The sequence below is a fragment of the Aythya marila genome, assembly GCF_965140915.1.
Source record: "Aythya marila genome assembly, chromosome: 17".
NCBI lineage: Eukaryota > Metazoa > Chordata > Aves > Anseriformes > Anatidae > Aythya > Aythya marila.
The window spans coordinates 8,208,536-8,230,551 of record NC_139058.1 but is presented as its reverse complement, the minus strand read 5'-3'; the positions used below and the strand labels follow the sequence as shown (position 1 = coordinate 8,230,551).

At 47.9% G+C, this 22,016-nt stretch overlaps 2 protein-coding genes across 5 annotated transcripts in view; one reads left to right on the top strand and one right to left on the bottom strand.

Annotated features, from left to right (window-relative positions):
- The first annotated feature begins 1,051 nt into the window (after window positions 1–1,051).
- On the top strand, window positions 1,052–7,707 carry PIK3IP1 (phosphoinositide-3-kinase interacting protein 1). Its single transcript, XM_082774484.1, has 6 exons — window positions 1,052–1,207; window positions 1,316–1,435; window positions 1,559–1,675; window positions 3,674–3,859; window positions 3,991–4,069; window positions 6,074–7,707. Exons 1-6 carry the CDS (start codon window positions 1,129–1,131, stop codon window positions 6,279–6,281), a joined length of 789 nt encoding a protein of 262 aa, XP_082630610.1. The 5' UTR covers window positions 1,052–1,128; the 3' UTR covers window positions 6,282–7,707.
- Window positions 7,708–8,488: 781 nt separating this feature from the next.
- The window catches only part of LIMK2 (LIM domain kinase 2), a 30,097-nt gene continuing 16,569 nt past the window's right edge, over window positions 8,489–22,016 (bottom strand). For all 4 annotated transcript variants that reach the window (XM_082774478.1, XM_082774481.1, XM_082774480.1 and 1 more), the window contains 13 exons: window positions 21,822–21,931; window positions 21,376–21,564; window positions 20,923–21,028; window positions 19,869–20,065; window positions 19,088–19,274; window positions 16,589–16,675; window positions 15,678–15,809; window positions 15,347–15,403; window positions 15,098–15,163; window positions 14,115–14,289; window positions 12,624–12,679; window positions 10,661–10,818; window positions 8,489–10,480 (listed from right to left, as the gene is read on the bottom strand). In XM_082774478.1, the coding sequence (XP_082630604.1) occupies window positions 10,324–10,480; window positions 10,661–10,818; window positions 12,624–12,679; window positions 14,115–14,289; window positions 15,098–15,163; window positions 15,347–15,403; window positions 15,678–15,809; window positions 16,589–16,675; window positions 19,088–19,274; window positions 19,869–20,065; window positions 20,923–21,028; window positions 21,376–21,564; window positions 21,822–21,931 (1,677 nt within the window). In that variant the 3' untranslated portion in view covers window positions 8,489–10,323. The remainder of the gene's footprint in view (window positions 10,481–10,660; window positions 10,819–12,623; window positions 12,680–14,114; window positions 14,290–15,097; window positions 15,164–15,346; window positions 15,404–15,677; window positions 15,810–16,588; window positions 16,676–19,087; window positions 19,275–19,868; window positions 20,066–20,922; window positions 21,029–21,375; window positions 21,565–21,821; window positions 21,932–22,016) is intronic.

The window sequence follows — 22,016 nt, the reverse complement described above, 5'->3', positions numbered from 1 at the left end:
AGGATGGAAACATCTGGGAGTGGAGGGAAGGACTGCTGCTCCGGCCAGCACTGCCCTGCAAAGTGATTCATCAAACGCTGGGTACAACACGCAGCTTCCCGGCATAGAAATACTTTCTGTGCGTTCAGTAGTTCCCATGTGATTTCAAAGCACCTTAAAAGAAGGGAACTTCCATGTCCTTTTCGGGGGAGGAAGCTTTGATTACCCCTTATTTAACAGAAAGGAAGGGAAAGAGCAAAGAAGTGAAGCAGGCAGACTGGCCAAGGTCAGAAGGAACGCTGTGGGAAAGCCAGAAATAGCACCTTGTGCTGCAGGCCGGGGCCTTGGCTGCAGCCCTGTCTGTTGGCCCAGGCCATCCGTGTGAGCTCTGTGGGCAGGTCTGAGGGTTCAGCTGCTTGTTTGTCTCTTGTGTCAGCCAGAAACCTTGCTGGTGACTCCAGGTGCTTTGGTGCTCTCACTGGCATCTCAGTATCTGAATACCTCTGCCTGTTTGGAAGATGGGCATTTATTGTAACCCATCTGAACTGCCTGCAGAAAGGCATTATTTATCACTGTGGCTGGATGCCTGCACTATAATTAACGTAAAGCATTTGGGGGCTGTTTATCTTGTTGTTCTGTAAGCAGGCGGCTCTCTGAGCACATGGAGTCAATGAACAGCAAGAGGTGAGCGTGTGCCCCCCGTGCACCCGACTGGAGAACCCGACTGGAGATTTAGGGGAGCAGAACGCACCCCTCGCTGCTCGGCCAGGGGCAGTGCCCGTTTTACCCCCCGAGGCCAGGCAGGGGTCGTGCCGCGGCTCTCCCCTGCGGCCCCAGCCCTTCTCCCGGCTGCGGGGCTCGGGGCCGTGTCCCCGCGGTCCCGGGGCTCTGCGGGGCTCGGGGCCGTCCCCCGGCGGCCTCCCCTTCCCCTCCGGGGGGCTCCGCAGCGGGGCCGGGAGCCGGGAGCCGCCCGGTGGCGGCAGCGTTAGGACCCGGCGGCGGCTGCGAGGCGGGAGGGGAGAAGGGAAGAGGAGGGGGGGGGGGGGGGGGGGGGGAGCGGAGCCCGGCGGTTGTTTACCGGGGAGGGGAGAGCCGGGGCAGGTCTCGCCGAGCACAGCCGGGGCTGCTCCGAGCCCCTCCGAGCCGAGGATGCTGCGCGGGGCCCCGCGGCTCGGCGCGGTGCTGCTGCTGCTGCTGCTGCTGCTGGCCTCCGCCCGGGGAGCAGAGGGTGAGCGGGGGCTTTGTTGGAGGCTGGGCCCGGGGGGGATTTAAGGGACGGGGTGTGCAGCGAGGGCTGCCCGGCTCTCCCCGCATACCCGGCCTGCTCTCCCCGCAGAGTGCCTCCGCGGCGACGGCGCGTCCTACCGCGGGAGCCGGAGCGTGGCCTCCGGAGGAGCCCCGTGCCTCAACTGGGGGCTGGCGGTGCGGAGCGGGCCCGGCGCCGAGCTCCCGGCAGGTGGGTGCGAGGGGTCTGCGTTTTGTTGTGTTTTTTTTTTTTTTTTTTTTTTTTTTTTTTCTTTGTGGGGGGAGGGATCGGGCCGCCGAGGTCCCCGTGCTGACGGCCCCGTGCCTCCCGCAGCCGCCGAGGATCACAACAGCTGCAGGAACCCCGACGGCGCCGCCGCGCCCTGGTGCTACGTCCGAGGTGCCGATGGGGTCCCCGAGAGGAGACCCTGCGACATCGCCCCGTGCCCAGGTAGGAGCGCCCCCTCCCTTTCTTTCCCCTCTTTGCTGCCCTCCCCTGGGCTTTGTTTTTCCCATCCCGCCGCTGGGGTTGGGGTTTGTCACCAGGGTGGGTGGGGTCCCCCCCCTGCGCACGGACAGCCCCAGCTCCGCCAGCCTCCACTGCCCTTCTCCGGGAACAGAGTGTACCCGGGGCTCCCCCTCTGGCCCTTATCTGCACATCTGCCTCCCAGCTGCACCTTGCTCCACCCCTAGAGCTTTTGTGTTGGCACCACAAAATGCCTGTGCAAAGCTTTGCCCCTGCACCTATTTTGCTAGTCGCTATGGGGCTGTTGGGTCGTGTTGCAAAAGGCTGAGGTCTGGACATCTAGGAACTACAGAGACGTGGGTAGAACATTACCGTGGGGCGTGCTACAGCTGTCTAAACAAGTATGCAGCTGCTAAATGAGTGCCAGGGTGAGTTTGGACATAGGTAGGGGGAATAGAACTTGATAAAAACAAGAACTGAAGGGAGGACAGTAAGAAAAAGAAAACCCCAAGCATTGGATTCTTCCTGGATGGTCAGACGTGTCAGGGTGTGAAATGACCTGCCGAGAGAAGAACTGTAGCTGAGAGCATGCTTCAGGGAGAGAAGATATTTCTATTGCCTGAGGGCAAAGTAGCCACTTGTTTCTTGAACTTTTTGTTTATCTCTGGGAGCCCCTCGAGATTTACACACTTCACTGTCCCTCGGGATCGCTAGCCTTGCACGTAAACAGTTTTTCCCCACATGTACTTCCTCCACTTTTCTTCACTGTGCTTGTCTTTTGCCTGCTTTTCCCTAAAGATAAAGCAAAACAAATGTTCTACTGCCAAGATCTTTACTCAAAACAGCCCTGCAGCTTTGGGATCTGGAGAGTTAACTGACCTTTCAGCCAATACATGATTTGCATGTTTAATGGTTTGGCTATTTTTATGTCTCAGAGTGGGTACCTTTTTATTGTAGTCATGTCCTGCAGCTTGCCTTAGTTCAGCTTCTCTGGCTGACTTTAAGTAAAATAACTGTGCAGTGCAGGGGACCCTGATTTCTAACTCCCCTTCTGTACTTCCATTTCACATTCCACTGAGGACTCAAAATGGCTGCAGATAGAAAATCCACATGGAGTTATTGCCAGCTGTGGGGTGAGATCCAAGGGCCTACTGAGAGATGGAGGGAGTTTTCAGGTGTGGATGCATACCATGTATGGCATTTCCAAAAAGCATTATTATTTTTTTGTTTGTTTAGGACAAGTAGTAGATGCATACATTCCACTGCCATAGCTTATATTGTGCTACAGCTTCCATTTTAGCTGTGACGTGAAAGAAGAAGCTGTCTTGAAGATATCCATCCTTAAGCACCTTTCTTTGGGCTCTGGCTGAGGAGGGACTTGCTGTACTTAGGCCAGTCAGTGACTGTGCTGCCTGAAGTGTAGCTCTGACTTAGCCTGTCTCTAATGCTAAAGGAGTTTGCGATATGGCTGCAAAGAGGGGCTGCATAAGAATGTCCCCAGGTTGTTCTTCCACCAGCTGGAGTCTCTTTCCGTCAAACCTTTCTGTGTCAGAAGGATGGAGGCAGGAGAAAGATAAAGACTCCTGGGAGACTTGGGATGGAGATCCTCATCATCTTGTTTATGTCTGTTCAGCATGATTGAAGCTGCAGCCTGTATATCGATCTATAGACTAAATGAAGTCATTCTGCATCCCCTGGACTCATGCCCTGAACCTGGGATTCATTCTGCTGTCTGACTTCTGTCTCATATGTGGTGGTGCCTTACACTCCTAGTTAAATAGATTCACGTAGAGGAAAGCAGGGGGAGGAATACGTGTTTCTTGCTAGGATTTTTGGCAACAGCTTAAGAGGGAAGAAATGTTTGTCAGTTATTTCGAAGGTAGTCCGGTGATAGCAGTCTAGATCTGTTCCACTCACAAAGCACATGTTATGCTAAAGTGCTCATCAATGCTTAGTATTTTGTCTCTTTTTTTTTCCCAACAGATGCTACTGCTACCACAGTCCCAGTCCCTACAGCAGAGGTTAATATTTCTCAGGAGGTCAACCAGGTGTTTGAACCAGCTGATACCTTGCCCTCCCGGAGCGAGGCAGCCGCTGTGCAGCCAGTCATTGGGATAAGTCAGAGAGTGCAGATGAACTCCAGAGAAAAGAAGGACTTAGGGACACTAGGTACAAACACTGGATTGTGTGCTGGATCCATCCATTCCTGTAATTCTGGCAGGATGGACTTTTTTGAGGCTCTGAAAGCAACGCTGTAACTGGATCTAATGCCTCCAATTCTGCCTCTTTTCTTTCCACAGGGTATGTGCTGGGGCTGATCATGATGGTGATAATCATTGCCATTGGAGCTGGCATCGTCCTGGGATATATCTATAAGAGGTCAGTGGCTACTCTTCTTCGTACAAAGGCTGGTTGCATGAAGCAACCTACGTAGATAAGGAAAGTCTGAGCAGCATCTGCAGACCCAACTAGCTCCTAGTGAAAAGACAGCTACATGCTGTCTTTTCATACAAGTGTTTCTCTTGTCGCAAGAACTATTTAAGAATTAAGATTGTTTTTGTTTTGGGGCTTGTGTGTGCAGGCATGTGTATGTGCTTTGATGTGGCTTTCTCAGGTGCTCCCAGGGGAGCTGACTTTCAGGTAAGAGCTGGAGAGAGCAGATCCCAGGTGTCCTCACAGGAAATTTATTTTGTGGTCAGAAGAAGCGATCCTTTTAGCAGGCCACCTGTTCCCCAGCTTTTTCTAGCATAGGTACCTTTAGAAGGAAAATGGCAAATTCTTTGCACACATGCATTGTATTCTGTGAAGCTGCATATCAAGTAGTGCTCTTTTTGAACAAGTTCTTTTTACCAAAAAGGAACCCTGTCTGCTCCTGTGTGCTCTAAGGTCAGTTTGGATTCATGTGTAAGTTATAACTTGTTCAGCCACTTCAGCGTGTTGGAAAGAAACCTTTCTGTAGCTCAGCAGCATTTGAGCATCAGAAGGGTTTGTGGTAACAGCAAGCAGCTTAGTTATTTGTAAGGGACAGGGCAGGATTAACAAATACCAGTGAATATGGTTTGCAGCAAGTGAAGGCCCGGGCTGTCTCCTCTGGAAGGGTTTGTTCTGTAGTTTGGCTGTCTGACAGCAGTCTGACACAACCAAGCAGAAGGAGCCCTCTCCCAGGCTGGGACACGTCCTTATGTAAGTGTTTATAATAAACGCCGGCAGAAAAAAAAAACAGAGGGAGGAGTGTTACATAAGGGGCAAAACACAGAGTGCTGCTTGTCGAAGAATCTGATTTGAGGTGTCACTTCAGAGAATGCTGTTTCATGTGCTGGCAGGAACAGCAGCCACTGCTGCACGCTTGTAGGCAGCTTTGAAAAGCTGCCAAAATGCTTATGTGCTGACTGGAAGCCCTCAGCAGCTCTGCCTGTTTGGGATCACAAGCCCCAGGAGGCGCTGAGTGGTGCCTGTCGCACCTCACTCCTGTCTTTGGCAGGAAGGAGCCAAAAACAGAGGCTGAGCTTTGTCCAAATGCAGCTTTGCTTCTTCAATCCCATAGAGCCCACTGCAGGGTTGCAGTGCAGGATGTTTCCTCTCTTCCCTGGTGTCTTGCTCTCTAAATTGCATGTGCAAGCTGGCAGGTTTGGGTGGGTGTGGTGAGAAACCTCTAATGTGTTTAGCAGCTTTTGGTATACACGCTTTTTCTGGAGACAACGTGCTATTAATGCCATCCATTTTTAAAGCAAGGCAGTTCTTCCTTGGCACAAATTACAGAGGTGTCATCTCCTTTAGCTACAGGCTGTAAAGTGAAGTCAGTTTGAGAAGCCACTTGTGGTACTAAGCTGTTAGCTGCAACAGAGCCAGCTCTAAAGTAGGCTTTAATACTTCCAGTAATGGTGTAATTTGCTACACAGGTTTGTTTGCTGCAACAAAAGGCAGAATCTGTCACTACCTCTGATGGTTGTTTCTGCTGGATGAAGCAGGCTACAGAAGCTCTTTTGCACAGCAGTGTGCTCTGTGCTGTCTCACTGCTCCCCTGGGCCTGCACCAGGCAGTGCTGTGGGACTGTAAGGTACTGAGTAACACGTCAGCTCCGTGGCTTGAAGCAGGAAGTTGGCTGTACAGTCATCATTAAGTCGAAGCACTGTCAGTGAATAAGCCAGTTAGAGAGAGGGACACTTTACTTGGCTGCTTTTTTTGTAAAGGTTCTCACACAGGGGCCTCTGTTTACGATAGGGAATGTTTCAGGGACCACTGTATGTAGCTGGAACATCCTTTTGTTAAAGAAAGAGCTAAATCTGCCTTTCTAGTATATTGTCTTCACTGGAACTCTGCCTCTAGCCAGTGGCACTCGCCTCATGCACATACCTATGTGTTTGGTTTTTTTTTCTTATCTAGGGGAAAAGATCTGAAGGAAAAGCATGAGCAGAAAGTTTACGAGCGTGAAATGCAGCGCATCACACTGCCACTCTCAGCGTTCACCAATCCTGCCTGTGAGCTTGTAGATGAGAACACAATTGTGGTGCACACGAACCAGACGCCTGTGGAGGAAACACACGATGGTAGCGGCCCGCTCATGGGGCAGGCAGGTACCCCTGGTGCCTGAGCAGCTGGGGCAGGAGAGGTGCAGGCTGAGCGAAGCTTCCAGCTTCCCACTGTGAGTGTGGGGGTTGTGTGTGTTCATTTCTATTTTGTTTTCTTTTTGATGAAAGCCAGATGAAGGTGATGCAGGGGGACAGAGCAATGGGCTATTCATCACAATCTGTTTGAGGGGCACCATTCAGTGCATGACCAGCTGGGGAGTGGTGGGGTGGACCCTGCTGCTTCCTCCCACCTGTCTCCACAGAGTGCCAAGGAGCTGGAGGGGATGATGGGCCAGGCTCACACCTAGCCACAGATCCCATAGCCCAGAGTGTGGTCTTGGCTTCCTTCTTCTGTTCCTTTCCTATTTAACGGTGTGCACTGTTACTTACGTTTCAGCCTGGAAGCCCAGGAGGGAGCAGTACTGCAGGGACTGAGGGGAGCTTCACGTCAGACTTAGCTAGATAATTACACTCTGATTATAGTTCCTGTCTTTTTGCTTTAGTGGCTGAGAGCTGGGAACACTATCCAGAATCCTGCTACTAGAACAGGGGTTGTTTTTTTATGTTTGTTTTCCCCAAATAAGTATTTGAGGGATGGCTCTGGCCAGGAACAGTAGGTTTAGCCCTAGTGTAAAATTTGGAAAAGCTCTCCTCAAGCTCTCGAAAAATCCAGGTCTTCCAGGGCTGAGGCCACTTCTCTATTTTCCTGCGGTGCTACATGCACAGCCACACTTGTAGGTGTCCAAGTGGTCTGCTTCCTGCTCACGTACACAGATCAGGAGACCAAAAGGCCAGCAGCAGATAGTTTTGGAGTAAAGAAAAAAAACCTGTGCCCTTCTGTTACCTACAGCAGGTTGAGCACGGAGGATAGACATCTAAGTTCCCCTGACTTTCTACAGGGCTAGCTCTGGACAGAGTGGCCAAGTGAGCTGTAGAGGTCACGCTGACCATGAGGCAGCAGCTCCTGCTCTTCTGGCTGTAAGGGCAGCTGCTCTTGCAAGATCCTGAAGTTACAGCATGGCTTCTGGCCCAGCCCTCTTCACACACAGCTTGTGCAGCAAGCCTGCTTGCTTACAGAGCCTGGCCTTATAAGAGAGATTTTGTAACAACTTCTATCAGCATTCCAGGGACTTTGGAAAGGATGGCTGCTGCAGCATCTCCCCAATGGCACCGAGTCAAGGCCAGTTCAGGGAAACATCTATCCCCATCTCAGGGGAATCAAGCCATTCAAGTAAGTTTTCTAGCCATCTGCTTTATAGCTGAGGGCCTAACAGGGAATAGCACTTGGCAGCAGGGGTTTTAGTGTTAATGTTTGATTCAGGAAAGGGAAACATTTTATTTTTAAATGCCTTTGAATACCATTTCTTTGTAAATGTTTTAAATACCTCAGTATGAGAAGGTGCAGATTGTGCTACCTTGTATTAAAGCTTAAAAGAAAAATGCTCTGTAGATCTGTGTGGACTGTGGCTCAATCTCTACATTCCTTCCTGCCAGAGCAGAATCCTTTTGCTTATTGCAGATGTCAAACTGAAAAGGGAAGATGCTACTTCAGTTTGCCAAGCCCAAAGGTAAAATCCCCTACAAGCAGTGCCTCCGCTCACCAGGACTGACAAGGGGTACAGAGCTTTATCTCCTTGCTGCCAGCAGCTAGCCTAGTACTGGGACTGTTCCTGAAAAGCAGCCGGGGGTATGCGAGCTGTGCTGACTAAGCAGGCTGGCCCGTGGGAAGACTGCTCTCAGTTACAGCCCCTTCCTGCAGTGACGCAGGTCAGTTGTGCTTTGGTGCCACTCAGCAGCAGCTCCATCCCTTGGGGCCTTGCACTGGAAAGTATGATGGAGACAGATCACAGCAGGTTAGAGGAGGCACTGACGTAGCTAGCATTTTTCTTCTGTCCTGGCATCAACAACTGCCTCTTGAACTACATAGTTCAGAATGCAATGTTTCCAAGAACGGGCTGTGTTTTTATCCCTGATTCAGAAAAGGAAAGTAGAGAGAGGCTCCATATTCTGCTGCCTTGTGTCAACTCTTAAACAACAACAACAAAAAAACATGTCACCTTCTTCCCTTTCCACCACTCCAGGTGACTAGGACTACAGCACACTTACACTGCATCTCAGTGATCCTGTGTGTGATAGAGCCCTCTGGCTCAATAAAGGGAGTTCTTAGATTTTGTGACAACAGAAACAAGTTAGAGCTTGATGTTTTATGTACCACACAGACAACACAAACCTGTTTCCACAGCATACATTTACTGTCTTTTAATTTAGTTAGATCATGGAGCTGTGCAAATCACAGTTCATAAACCTCACCCACACATGACCCAGGAATCTCCCCTTCAGGGGTCCCCTCACAAACCAGCCTAAGCAGGGAGGCGGGGAATCCTATTAACAATCCTGAATCCACTGGACCCAGTTCCAAGAGGCTCCTTCACTGACTCACAGCACGAGCCGTCCCCAGGGTTTCTAAAATACCACTACACAGACTAGCCCCACCCCACCCCCACTCACACTTTGTCAGGTGATGACTGGTCCCATGTCATTTTACATGATACTTTAAATTAACAGGTAAGTGGTGGAAATCAAAGTAACTTAACACCCATTTCCCACCATTCAGCGCTGAGAGGGGTGGGGAGGACACAAGGAGAAAGCACACTAAAACTCCAGTTAAACCAAGAGGTTTGTAGAACTTAAGAGCAGGACTTGAGCCAGCTTTTTGTTCGGTTCTGACAACCACATGAGCTACTGAGACAGTAGCTTGCTTCCTTCTCCATCAGCTGAAGTGCTGGAAGAAAACAACCCCCACCCCCCTCCCAGTGACTCCAAGCCCTTTTTTCTTCCCCAAAGCAGGGAATGACCTTGAAGAAAGTTTCTGCTTGGACAATCAGCTCAGGGGCTACAACAGCAGCTGCAAGAAGACCTTCAAAGGGAGCAACTTGCACAGCCTGCAGGGAAAGATGAGGTAATGGCAACGGAATTATTAGTTCTCCAGCTGCCACTCCTGGCTGGATGGGACAGTCTCCATCACTTTTCTGTTTACTACCAAGTCCATCCTTGAAGTAGCCTTGGGCACATCTCTCATGCACAAAGTGTGAGCCACTTCAGACCTTCAGCTTCCTGAAGAGCACCTTCTGCCACCCTTTGTGTGACCTCATGTCCACAGGCCAAGCACTCCAGCAGCTTCATCTCTCCATGGATGAGCTCGGCCAGTGCCTAGTGCAGTTCTACATATTCAGGTTCAAATAATCTCATATAGGTTAAGGTCCTTAGGCAGGCAAGACTTGCTGTGCAGGCTCAGGGTCTGAAGATGTTCAAGTGCCTCATCTGCTGCCTGCCTGGGTCAGTATCAGGAGGGGCAAGCAGAGCTCAGTCTTAGTGTTTCAGGCTTTTGGAGGTATTCAGAGAGAGAAGAAGAAAAAACCCACAAAAACAAAACAAAACAAAAATGCATACACGTTTCCCCATGAGAGTTGTCCATTTCCTAGGCTTTTTCACTCCCTATACACTGGAGGCCAAAATTTCAACAGGCTGTTTTGGAAAACACATGCACAAACATACACACACACAACACACACACACACACACACAAACTGTCCTGGTGGGGCCTTTTGCCAGATGTCCAATTTTCCCAACTTTCTGAGCAGGGTAGTCAGTGGAAGGAGTTCCAGAAGTTCCAGAAGTGCTGGTCCTCGCCCAGGAGAGTTTCCTATAGCAATTCCCTCCCTGGCAGACAGGCCGGGGTGGCTTCACAGCTTGCAGCCAAGTTCTAAGGCACCACAGTAAAGAAGCCTAAAAAGGCCAGAGAAACATTTCTCAAGCCAGAAAAATAGTGTTGAGCAGCTTTCATAGGTGCAGTTGGCAGGAAACAGCCCTTTTTGCTTCTGAAACATGCCAGAAATCCACAGTGAATCAGGATGTCCAAAAGGAGGAGGGTTGGGTGGGGAGAGAGAGGCAATGCAGCGAACGCACAGCACGGTGCCCCATTAATGCCCTGGAAGTGGCTGAAGTGCATCTCCCTCCCCGTCACTCAACTCCAACAGAAGTGGTGCAGGCAGCAGGACAAGCTGACTAGGTTGTGTTTTCAGGGAGCTTGTCACGGGTCAGTCCGTACTGCACGCTCACGTTGTGGTCCAGCTCTTCCAGCTCAGACGGGAGGGGGATGGCAAGTTCTCCCAGGTAGAGAGAGAGAGCTTCGAAGGAATCTTCCAGCTTGGAAAAAGGGGGCCTAGAAGCAGCAGTGAGGAAATGTGAGTGGGGAAGATGAAGCAGAACAGCACGTGGAATAGCTGGGCCAGTTGCCCAAATATGATTCCCCCCTCCTCTGCTGTGCAGAGCAATCCTTCCACCAAGGGTGGAACACACCCTCCAGGCTTACTAAGAGGGGTGCTCCCAGCACCAAACCTACCTGCTCTCTGGTTCCAGTCTGCAGCAAATGGCAGCCAGAGGGAAAAAGGCTGGAGGACAGTCAGCAGGAACAAACTTTTCCCAGAACAGCTTAACATTAAGGCCAAAATCCAGTGTGCGTGGGAGACAGTCTGGGTCAGCATAAACCTGGCCTATGATCTAGGGAGAAATGAGAGGTATGCTTAAGTACAGTAACAGCCCCAGAGCATTAACAAGCTGCAAACTCCAACATTAGGCAGGGACTCCTTCAAAGTTTTAGGTTGAAAGAGAAAGAGCAGAAATGCTGTTGCTCCTCTCCAATGGGACTAGCTGCACACGGGAATAAGCAAGACACTGCATACGGGCAAACTTCAGGTGAAACTTTTACAAGACCTGGCACATGGTTACTGTTGTAGAGGAAGGCCCAGACACCTCTTGTTTCTCCCCAGGGTTTTTCTGCTGGACAGGACAACATGTACCTCCCAGGGAGCTCAACAGTGTTTCACTCTGATGTATGGTGCTGGGGGAGGATGCAGCCCCTCCTGATCACAGGTAACTAACGCAACCTGCATCCCCATCCCATCTCTCTTCTCAATCTTACATCACCACCAGCAAAGCTCCCTTGTCATATGGAACTTGATCAAGGAAGTGCTGTAAATGCAACAGCACAACAGATTCTGAGCTGCTCAGTTACTGGCAAATTCAACTCACCCACACCCAGAGGGTAAGGAGTAGAAAGAACAACCGTAACCAATGCCTAGGAGGTTGCAGACAAGAGCCAGTAGAGGAAAGGGATGGGTGGAACAAAGAGAAGCCTTGTCCCAGCACTTGAAGTCCCAGTTCTCGCCACATACCCCACTGAGGTACACTCACCACCTACAGTGCTAGGGGACTCAAAGTACACTAAGAGGGAACATACCCATTGCAGAGAGCTGTAGGGTGCTCTGGGTCCAAAGGAGGCCAATGTCAATACAAACTCTCACATGGGAAGAGTGTTAGGTATAAAGACTCATCAGGTATCACAGAAAGGGTGTTATTTGTAACTACTTACGCTTTTCTCTGCCAATAAACTCAGCAGTACAACCACATCCTGTAACTAGCTAGTGAACGCCTATTATGTATTTTGGCAGGGTTACTTCCTTTTTTTTTTTTTTTTTTTAAGCATTTTAGCATCTTGGTTTTGGTAACAAGTGAAATGTTCATATGCTACCACCCCCTTTGTCTTTTCTTTTTTCCTCTAGATAAAACAATTGTTTTAGTTCCACAAACAGATTTTCCGCATTCCTAAAACTATCGCTCATAGCCACAACATTCTCCAAAATGAGAGCCCAGTACAGAGAGAGCTCCAGATGAGGCCACAAAGATTTATGCACTGACATCTTCTGTCCCCTTCATCCAAACACTGAAGATGAAACTGTGCTGGTCTCTCCTGGTGTTCCTGTCAGTGCTGCGTTCCCTGTACACATAACACCGCAGCTTTCATCTGTACTTCCACTGTCTTTTAAAACTGAAAATACCTTGCAGCTTAAATGGTGCTCTCTGCTCTGCAGACAGAAAAGCCCAATATAATAGTAAGAACGTGCATTGACTCGAGATATGCTAAGCCAGCAGACTTCAGGGTGCATGCTTCATTAATCCACCTGCAAAGAAGTTTCGGTTTCCTCTTCTTTGAAAACATGTGCCATCCACAGGGGAGGCCCTGAATTTACTGAGATTATACAGCTGACTGTTCTTTTATTGAGGCAATATGAATAAATAAATCACAATTTTGGGGAACATCTCTTCTAGCAAAATGGATACCAGGGCTCACTCAGAACCTGACAGAGAACAGATGCAGGGTAAGTTTTATACTCCCAGCCTAACTCACGGTGCTGTCACAGGCTGCATACTCAGCCACAGGGAACTGTCTGATACAACATGTGGAAGGAGATGGTAATGGAAAAGGAAAAGTCCACTGAAGATGCCATGTGATGTCCTGGACTTACCTCACAAAGAACAATCCCAAATGAGAAGATGTCCACTGTCTCATCATAGCTCTGTCCTACAGGAAACATGAGGCATTCAGCTTTGTGACAGACAATTCCCCACCCATCTATTCCAGGAGCTGCCAGCATCTGTCTTGGGCTTGGCCTCCAAAGCTTAACTAAGCGTATTTCCTGGAGGGCCCTCCACACAGGATATAAAGCAAGGTTTAAATCTGAGCAGGGTCAGTTGCCCCAAGACATGTATAGGAAAGTGCAGCTGGTATACATCACCTCCACTTATTTTAAACTCTGCTTCTTCCTTCTGCTGGAGAAGAAAAGGACAAGGCAGGGAAGCCTCACATATCAGAGGTCAAAGCAAATGCTAAGGATGACTGGAATGCCCATTTCCATTGACTGCTGTTTTAGTGCCTCTCTACACAGCAGTAAGTCAGTGTTCAGCTTCCCCAGCAGTGAGTCCCTGCTGCAGTGACTGCAGAGGTAATAAATTACGTACCAGCAGCGCTTAGAATCTGGGAACTAGACTGGCTCCAGCACGCCACTCTGTGCGTACAGACACACCCCTCCCTAGCCAATATCCGGTATAAACAGCCTTTTTTGTAGAGGTGATGTCATACTGCATTCTTGCTGTTCTCCTGACAAATGCCAGGTCTGAGACAGCCTCTGAGAAGCAGCCTTGGACTCAGATGGGCCTGTAGGCCTTGAGAGGAGGAAAACAGGAGAGTACCCAAGAAGGTAACGTGAAGAACTGTTGAATATTGGAGAGAAGAGCCAAGTCCTCTCTTCTCCAATGGACTACGTCAGGCAATATTGATCACATAGGCAGCCCAGCTGCTCAGCCTGGCCAGACAGACCTGCTCACTGGGAGGACATGGTGTCCACTGTATTTCACCTTTACCTCAACTCCTGCTGGGGCAGTTTTTTGCCCAAAGGGACATAGTTCATCCTTAGTGCAACTGTGGGCTATATGCCAAAAAACAAACAAACACGGATTTCCCTGCACTTGGGCAACCCCCACCCTCACCTCAATCCCAAGATTTCAGCAAAGCTGGCAGCAGATGGCTTTTCCCTGGATCTACGCAACCACACACATAAGCCTCATCCTGGAGTTTAATGACTCCCAGTTCAAGGGGCAGCTACAAAGCAAGTGGCTCTAACAGAAATTGTTCTTGGGTTCAGATTTGTTTCAGGCCTTTTCTATCTTCCCTGATACTGGACTGTAGGAAGTTTAGGTCTGCTGCCCTTCTGAAGAATCCTGCTATCTGCCAGAAATGTTACCTCTGATGGTACAAGGGCTTATCAGGGCAGGTACTGCAAAAGAAGTGCAGCTCAGGTACCTGTGTGTATAAATAAGCTTGTGTATTAGCAGGTCTAAAACCATAGGCTCTAATAGGTTTGATTGTTACTAGGGGCCGAGAGCTTTCAGTAATCCTATCATCCCTATACCTTGACACAGGCTGGCTCCTTGCCTGTGCCTTGCTATCAGTATCTTACCATTTAGCATTTCTGGGGCCATCCAGTATGGGTTGCCAACCACTGTGTAGCGCTTCTTCCTGTCACTTTTCCGCAGGGTTCGTTTCTTGGCAGATGGTTTCTCCAGAGTGGGCTTTTTTCTTTCCTCCACAATTAGCCGAGACAGACCAAAGTCAGCCACCACCACCGTCTTATCCTACACAAGGGATTTAGATTAAGCCACTGATTCTCCTCAACTTCATTCAGGAGCAAAAAGGCTGCAATTCCTGTTCACTGTCAACTACACTGTAAAGACTACTAGCAAGGTTTTCTGCATCGAGTGTAGCAAGCTGTCTAGACAGGTATATGACACCCAATTCACAATTCCAACCTATTATTTCCTCTCATATTTTTTCCTTTTGTGGTTGCTAGCATGAAACCCATTAACTTTGCTACACTTGCTGGGGCAAACTTGGACCTTTCTTTTCAGACCGTCCTATTCTACCTGGCCAGAAATTAACTGAGCCTTTCATCCTGGATCTCTTGAAGCCTAGATACTCATCTCATATTCCAGTCAAGTGAACAAGGGCTTGAGCAAATGAAGTTACACAAAAATCTTGCGACCTAAAAGCAGTTCAAAAGAGGGTGTACACATGTGCACACACCTGCACACTTGTCTGAGTCTTGAGAGGTAATAAAACAGTCAGCAAGTGGCTACAAGAACAGAAGCAGCTGTAGAGCTCTACATTTCATAGTTCAGATGTACTAACTTATAACACAACTTAATAGATGCTACCACAGGAAAGGAGGGGAAGAGAACAGAATGAAGAAACGGTAAAAGCAGGATCAATCTGGGAAATCCCACATGAAGACAAAGTTCCCTTGTTTAGGGCACTAAGCCTCTCTGAAATCAGTCCCAACCTGACAAGACGGGGCTCTGAACTCAACATCGTGTGGAGAAAACCAGGGTAGGAAGATGACAAGGAAGGGAACAGCATGCTGTGGAGAACAGAGGTATAGCTCACCAACTTAATTAGGCAATTGTGTGAATTCAGGTCTCTGTGAATGATGCACATGGAGTGCAAGTAAGCCTGGAACAGAGAGAAGTCACTGTTAGGGATTTCCAAGCAAGTATGTCCCTTTACATTTACAGGCCTCAACAACTATTTGCTAGTAGTCACGCAGGATCCACAACCCCTCATACACCACACTGCTGAAGCTGCTAACCCTCACCCTGGAGGTTTGCTCAGTGATGAATGAACTGTCTGACTCACCATGCCAGAAGCAATTCCTTTGGCAAAGCTGACCTTCTGCTGCCAGGGAAACGGGTCCTGAAAGACAAGTCCTCAGTCAGGGTCTACATTACCAGCCAGCTGGTGACAGCGATTCCTCAACAGGGACTCTTACAGCAGTCAGAGAAATGCTATAGCCCCAGGAAGAAGGCCCTTCCTGCTCCAAGCCACCCACAGCTAAGAAAAAGCTTTTCCACATAGCTCCAAAGCAAAAGACTACCAACAAACATCGTAAGGTTGGCACAGCCACAGCACATTGTCAACCTTGTTCCACAATGGAGGTCTACGAGGCTTCTCCTCAGCACATACTCACCGCATTGCGGAGGAAGTCCTTCAGGGTGCCACCCTCGATGTACTCAGTGAGGAGATTTAGCTTCTTGTCCTTGTACAGTACACCGATGAACTTCAGCACGTTGGGGTGATCCAAGCTGCGCATCACTTTCACCTGGGAAGCAGACATCCCACCCCAAGGTGCAGAATGGAGTAAGTCCTGGCAAATTCTGTCTGCAGTGATGTGTGTACTGCTCCTGCCCCAGCAGAGGACAGCACTCCCATCCTGTAAGTCACCTCCAGGCCCCACAGAGTACACTCAAACCCTAATCTTAAAGCAGTCAATTATGTGTTGCCTCTTCTTTTCCACACTGTGCGATTAACCTGATCTTAGTCTTTAAGGAGAGCATCCTTGGGTTTGGTTAACTTTTAAGAGAGATAGGTGTTCTCCAGGGCAGCTATCTGTTCCATATTGTGCATGCCAGGATCAGAATAGCAGTGTCAGCTGTTTAGAGAGCTGCCTGCTTTTAAGCTAAATCAGACTTTGAAAAACATGGTAGGCAGCCACCAAGAAAAAAGCTTAGTTTAAATACAGCAGGAGTCTTAAACATCTTATGGATATTGGCCCTCATCACTTGTATTTATGCACAAGGCTCAAGGGATAAATCCTTTATGTATTTGCACAGCTCTATTTGCTTCAGACTCAGACCACTTTTTATTATTGAAAAATTAATGAACTGGGAGCTGAAGTCATGCCTTCTGCTCAGTTTAAGCAAGTCACACTTCACTGCAGCAAACGTTCAGCTGGTATCAGGCTTTCCCCAGTGTAACGTCTCCCTCCTTAGCACCTCAATTCCTGCCAGTCTGCTGGCATGATCCCTTTTTCACTGGGGGAGGTGGAACGGAGTGCCACCATACTACTGGCTTGGTCATTTTTGGAAATCTTGCTCCTACCTCTGTCAAAAAAGTCTTCTGTGTTTCCTCATCACAGCGAATCAGCTCCTTCATCACCATCACCTTTCCCGTTGCTTTGTGAGTCACCTGGTGGAAACAGACACCACAACTACAGGCAAGGTTCAAGAATACATAGCTCCAAAGCTCTTGCAACTCTTCTGAAAGAGAGCGTAATATTCCCCTTCTATCTGGAGGAGGATATACAGAGGAGAAAACACAAAAGCCCAGGAATCTGCAGAAAACAGCATAAAATTTCTCCTTTCAGAATTCAGCAGAAATTCTGTAAGAGAAACAGAAATCCCCTCAAGCCGACAGAGGGTCATACCAAGAGACCAACAGCATCCCAAGAACCAGAGCTGAAGTCTCCACTTTAGGCAGCATAAGGTTGAGCTGTCAAAACCTCCGAAGGCATCAATTCCATACTTGTGCATGTCTCAAGTTCCTCTAGGAAAAACACTTGCCCAGCGTGATGCTCACATTTTGTACACGGGTCCTAACAGCTTCATTTGTATCAGAAAGGAACCAATGTTCATTTGCATCAGGAGTGAAACCCAGCAATGCAAAACTACATTACCACATGCTTTGGTGTTAATGGTGACTCTGAAGCTTGCTCTTTCTAATGAGCTTATCAAATTTAGTCATGCAAGAACTAGGATGCACAGCATATTCAGGTAAGGCGGGAAGCACTTGTTTCACCATGCTCCTCAGAACAGTGTATTGCTACCTGCAAGGAACATCCCAATATGGTGGCAAACCCAGAAATCCACACGGTAGGTATTCAGCAACATATTTCCTGGCTCTTGACACTGAAAGCATTTCAAATATCTCAAGAGCTGCCTGTATCCAACTAGTTTCTAACATTTTGCTGTGTTCTAGAGGTTTCTTTTAATCAGCTCTGCCTTACGTGCACAAGGTACAGGAATAAATAGAAAGGGGCCAAATTCTGATGAGCAGGTTTTACTGGAAATCCTCTGTCCCTTCAGTCGCTTTGCTTGGACAGCTCAGTCTCCTTAAGATCTCCAGATAACTAAACAACCACCTTTTCTCTAGGAACAGAAGGAGACTGTTCTGACTGGATACAGTACTTGTTACACCAAAAACATTCAATCTGAAACTCAAATAAATTATCACTTTTTTTTTTTTTCCAATCATACCTTTTAAAATAAAAAGCCTTTCGGAAAACCTCCAGAACTGTAACCCAGAACACAAGACCAGTTACAGGATTTAGAAAGCTTGTTAGCTCTTGCAAACTCTGTGGCACAAGAGTTGTTTGGAACCATTGGACATAGCAAGCTGATACAAGTAGAATACAATTTTATGGAATAACAGAACGACACAACAGAAGCAGGAGTACAATATTCTTCTGCTCCCATCTGAAATCAAGCATCCATATGTAAGTAGCGAGCCAGGGAACACTACACATTTCAGCCAGGGACATGAAAGCCAGGAATATCTAATACCCAAAGATAAAGGGAATTGAAAAGACAAAGACAAGACAAGGCTAAGTGGAATTCGTAAGCTGACATACCAGCAGAACTGAAACAGGTGTCATCATGAAACTCTAAGAGGGCAATTTTAATTTCCAGAGCATGCACCAGGATGGCTATCAGGTAATTTGAGCAGAAAAGAAATGCCTTTGTGCCATTAACTGTGGGGACGCAGATGACAAAAGCATGCGACAGAGGAAGGGTTCTGCTTACCTGGACCTGTTATTTGTCTATGAGCAGAGGAGAAGAGAAATATGCTCATTAGTATAGATCAAAAGCATTGGGTTTGTAGTACTGGCTCACCACCATCCGTGGAAGCATGAGATGAACAAGGTATAAGGAGAAAAGTCCCATAACATGGTGAATAGCAATCCGAGTACTGAGGAGATCACAGCACCTTTGGTAAGGCAGAGACAGCTGCCTCCTGATGCTGTCAGGGATGCTAGGAGAAGAGCTCCTGAGCACCCCTAGTCAAGATCAGAGAGCTTAAATGCAAGAGAGCAGAACTGCTATTAATGGAGATTTTAACTATGAGAGTCATGCAAGACCTGACAACTACCACCACATTCAGGCTCTGCTGGGGGTTCAGAGTTCACTACATCAGCCTCACAAACCCTTGAGTATGCCACACTAATGGTGGGTGAGAACGTGTTTAACTCCTCATTCAGCATCTCTTCTTCACAAAGATTTTTATAAAAGCAAGTGTAACTTCTTCCCCCTTCTCCCTCCCAGCCTCGGTGATTGCTGTGACACAGGCACTAACTCAGGAGATGATCATGTATGGCCAAGGCTGACGTTCAAATAGGACAACGTCAAAACCATCTGCAGCTAGAGATGCTCATGGTCAGGGAACAAAACAGAGAAATGGATCTCACTGAGCAACCCAGGTGAGTTCTGAGACTGACCACTATCAGCAGAGCAAAGAAAGGCTACTGGGACAGTGGCAAGTTTCTGAGACAGGCAGACACTGCTTAATCGGAGTAACCGATGAATGTTTGGGGAGCTTCCTCACCTTGATTGCTTGTCCAAAAAATCCTTTTCCTAGTACTTCTCCATGAATCAGGTCGCAGGGCCGAAAGATTTGCTGGGAGCAGCTAGAGGAGGAACGTAGGGATTCAGAGCGACTGATGTCACGGCTCAGAAGGAGCGGTTCCTTCGGAGAACTGGGGCCAGGAGACTTAGAAATGCTGTTACTTCGCCTAGAAAGCAAAAGAAATGAGAAGGTCAGGGAAGTTGCTAGAAAGCTTTATGAGTCAATGTATACCATCATTAACTCTTAAGAGACCAGTTTCTAGATGTGCTTCAGTGCTCTTCGTATCTCAAAAGCCAGATGTTCTCCCAGCACCATGGAAGCTCTCTGCAAACCTAGAGCAGCCTCCAAGCCAGGGCTGCCCAACATTTCCTGCAGAGTCAGATATGGACCTTCTGAGAAGGAGGAAGCTGTGAAGATGAAGCTCTTATTACTTCTAAACAAAGATTAAAATATTGGTAAATGACTGAATGAGCAACTGAGCACACCAGCCTAAGAAGACAAGATTTTTCCCAAATACCAGGCCTGAGTCATATTCCGTTTGAGGACACATTCTTTCCCAGCCATTTTATTTTCTAACTAAAACCCTGTAAACCCTGTATCTTTTCTATGGTAAAAGTGGAGCTCCTCAACCGCTTCACCAATGGCTCATACTAAGGCTCATACCACAGATTAGTCATGTCTCTGCAGTCATTTTCAATCACAGAGCAACCCAGCCAGGGCAAAGCAAGCAAGGTCAGAGACCGTGCTTTCAGGTCTTTACCTGAGGGATCGCCGGCGGAGCGTTCCTTCCAGATTCTCCTTGATGTCCAGTGGAGAGATGGAGCGGGGGGAAATGGGTGGCTTTATGTGGGTGGGAAGCCGTGAGTCCAAACGAAGCCTGTCTAAGCGCTGTGAAACAGGGTCATGCTCTATCAGCAGCTGAAGCGTCTGGCTTGTCTTGCGAATCAAGTCCTCCACCTGCAATCAAACCAAAGAACAGGATGATAGCAGATACGAGGAACATGAATAATAGCAGATAGAGGAGACAGAGAAGAATGCCCTTCAGAGAGTTCAGTGAGATCACTCCATAGTTGTGGTTTAATTACACACACCACAGTTGTCTACCAGACAAGCCAAGAAATTGTGACAGAGAAATTTCTCATGCTATCCAAAGCCTCTTCTGTTCTGGTTAGCTACAAGAGACCAAACATATTTATTTTTTCTGAGAAGTGTTTGAAAATTACTCAGGATTCTATCCTGAACAATGCTGTAGAAAACAGCTTTGCAAAAGCCGTTGTGCTCCTACTGTTCTGTTCAATACCAACAGAATATAAAACCTTTGTGTAGTGCAGGTAATGGTGGTCTCACTACACACTTGCAGCATCACCTGGTAACTGTACAAAGCATTTACTTGTAAATATAGACACCAAATACTTTTTTTTTTTTTTTTTTTTTTGCAATGGGAAACTCACCCCTATGATCAGCCAAGCCTTTGTCTATTACTAGCTGCCTCTAAAGTGATCAGAACATCAGACTTCACCACTAATACACGGAGGGTCTTCGCAGCCTCTGTCCTCTAAGATGCTTCCCTTATCTTCCCTTGTGACTGAATGCCACAAATTCAAAACTGCACCCTAACTGCATTTCCATTTGTTACACTTCCCTCTTCAGTTGGGATGGGCAGCAGAGTTTGTCTTCATTTCTGTTAGTACTGTTACCATGAGTACTATGGTTGTACACACACACACTACGTAGGGTGGGAGAACAGTGCCAACAGACAGGAAAGTTCTAGAAAGACTGATGAAAAGGAGGCTTCAGAACGGAACTCTACATACCTCCTCCACCTGTAGTGTACGAATAGGAGCTCCATTAATCTCCAGGATACGGTCTGCAGGGTGGATGGCATTTCGGACATCTGGGCTGATGTGCATCCTGTTAACTCTAAACATGGGAATTATAGCGGGGAGAAAAAAAGTCATTTTAGGCAGAATTATAAAAAATACTTGATCTCTGATGCTTCATTTTGAATTGGTATTTTGAAGTAAAATCTTTATTATGAATACTAATCTCTACTAGAGTAAGTGCTTAGGTCTGAGCTGGTTTGGGGAGGGCTTTTCATTTGCCTAGTTGCAAAATTTGAAAGTCCATTACAATTCTCAAATGTTCCTGTTCCACCAAGACCGATCCCCACAGCAGTTAAAGCAGTTGGCAGAACAGCAGTGTTGCAGAAGATTTACCTGCTCCCTCTGAACAGGCATGAACTTTGCACACAGCTTTGTCATACTCACTCCTTCACTTGGACACCAGTGGCATAGCTGGAGCAGCCACCTTCAACAGATACGGAGAAACCTCTCTTGCCATCAGTAGCTGCTGGCATGGAGATGAGTGTCAATGTGTAAGGCAACTGCTCACGCAGAGACTCAGTGGAGTGTTTTTCTATCATCGGTGTCAGCACAATCTGGTTATGGCATTTTCCACTAAAAGAAGTGAAGAAAGTCGTTATGGCAGTGTCCTTCCCCTCCCTGCCACCCTCACACTTCTACGTTCTGTCATCGACCCTAATCCATAGTTTTTGTGCTTACTCCATTCCTTCCTCCCTCCCACAAAAGGCAGCTTCCCAGCATTCCTTAGCATGGCATTAAGCTGACCCACACGGAGCCAGATAAACGTGCTTTAAACATACAGCAGGTAACAACGCAATTTCCCAGTGGCAAAGCATTCAGCTCCATCTTACCAGTAGAGAGTGGAATGCTGCACGAGCGCGTAAGTGTCCCCATCTTCAATGATCACTTTGCAGCTCATGCAAGCAAAGCACTCGGGGTGATACTTGTATTCGCCAGCCACCTACAGACAGAAAAGGGAAGCGCTTAGTAGAACTAAAAGCAATCAGCAGCTGCAGCTCCTGCTTTCTTCTCATTAATTTGTTCAT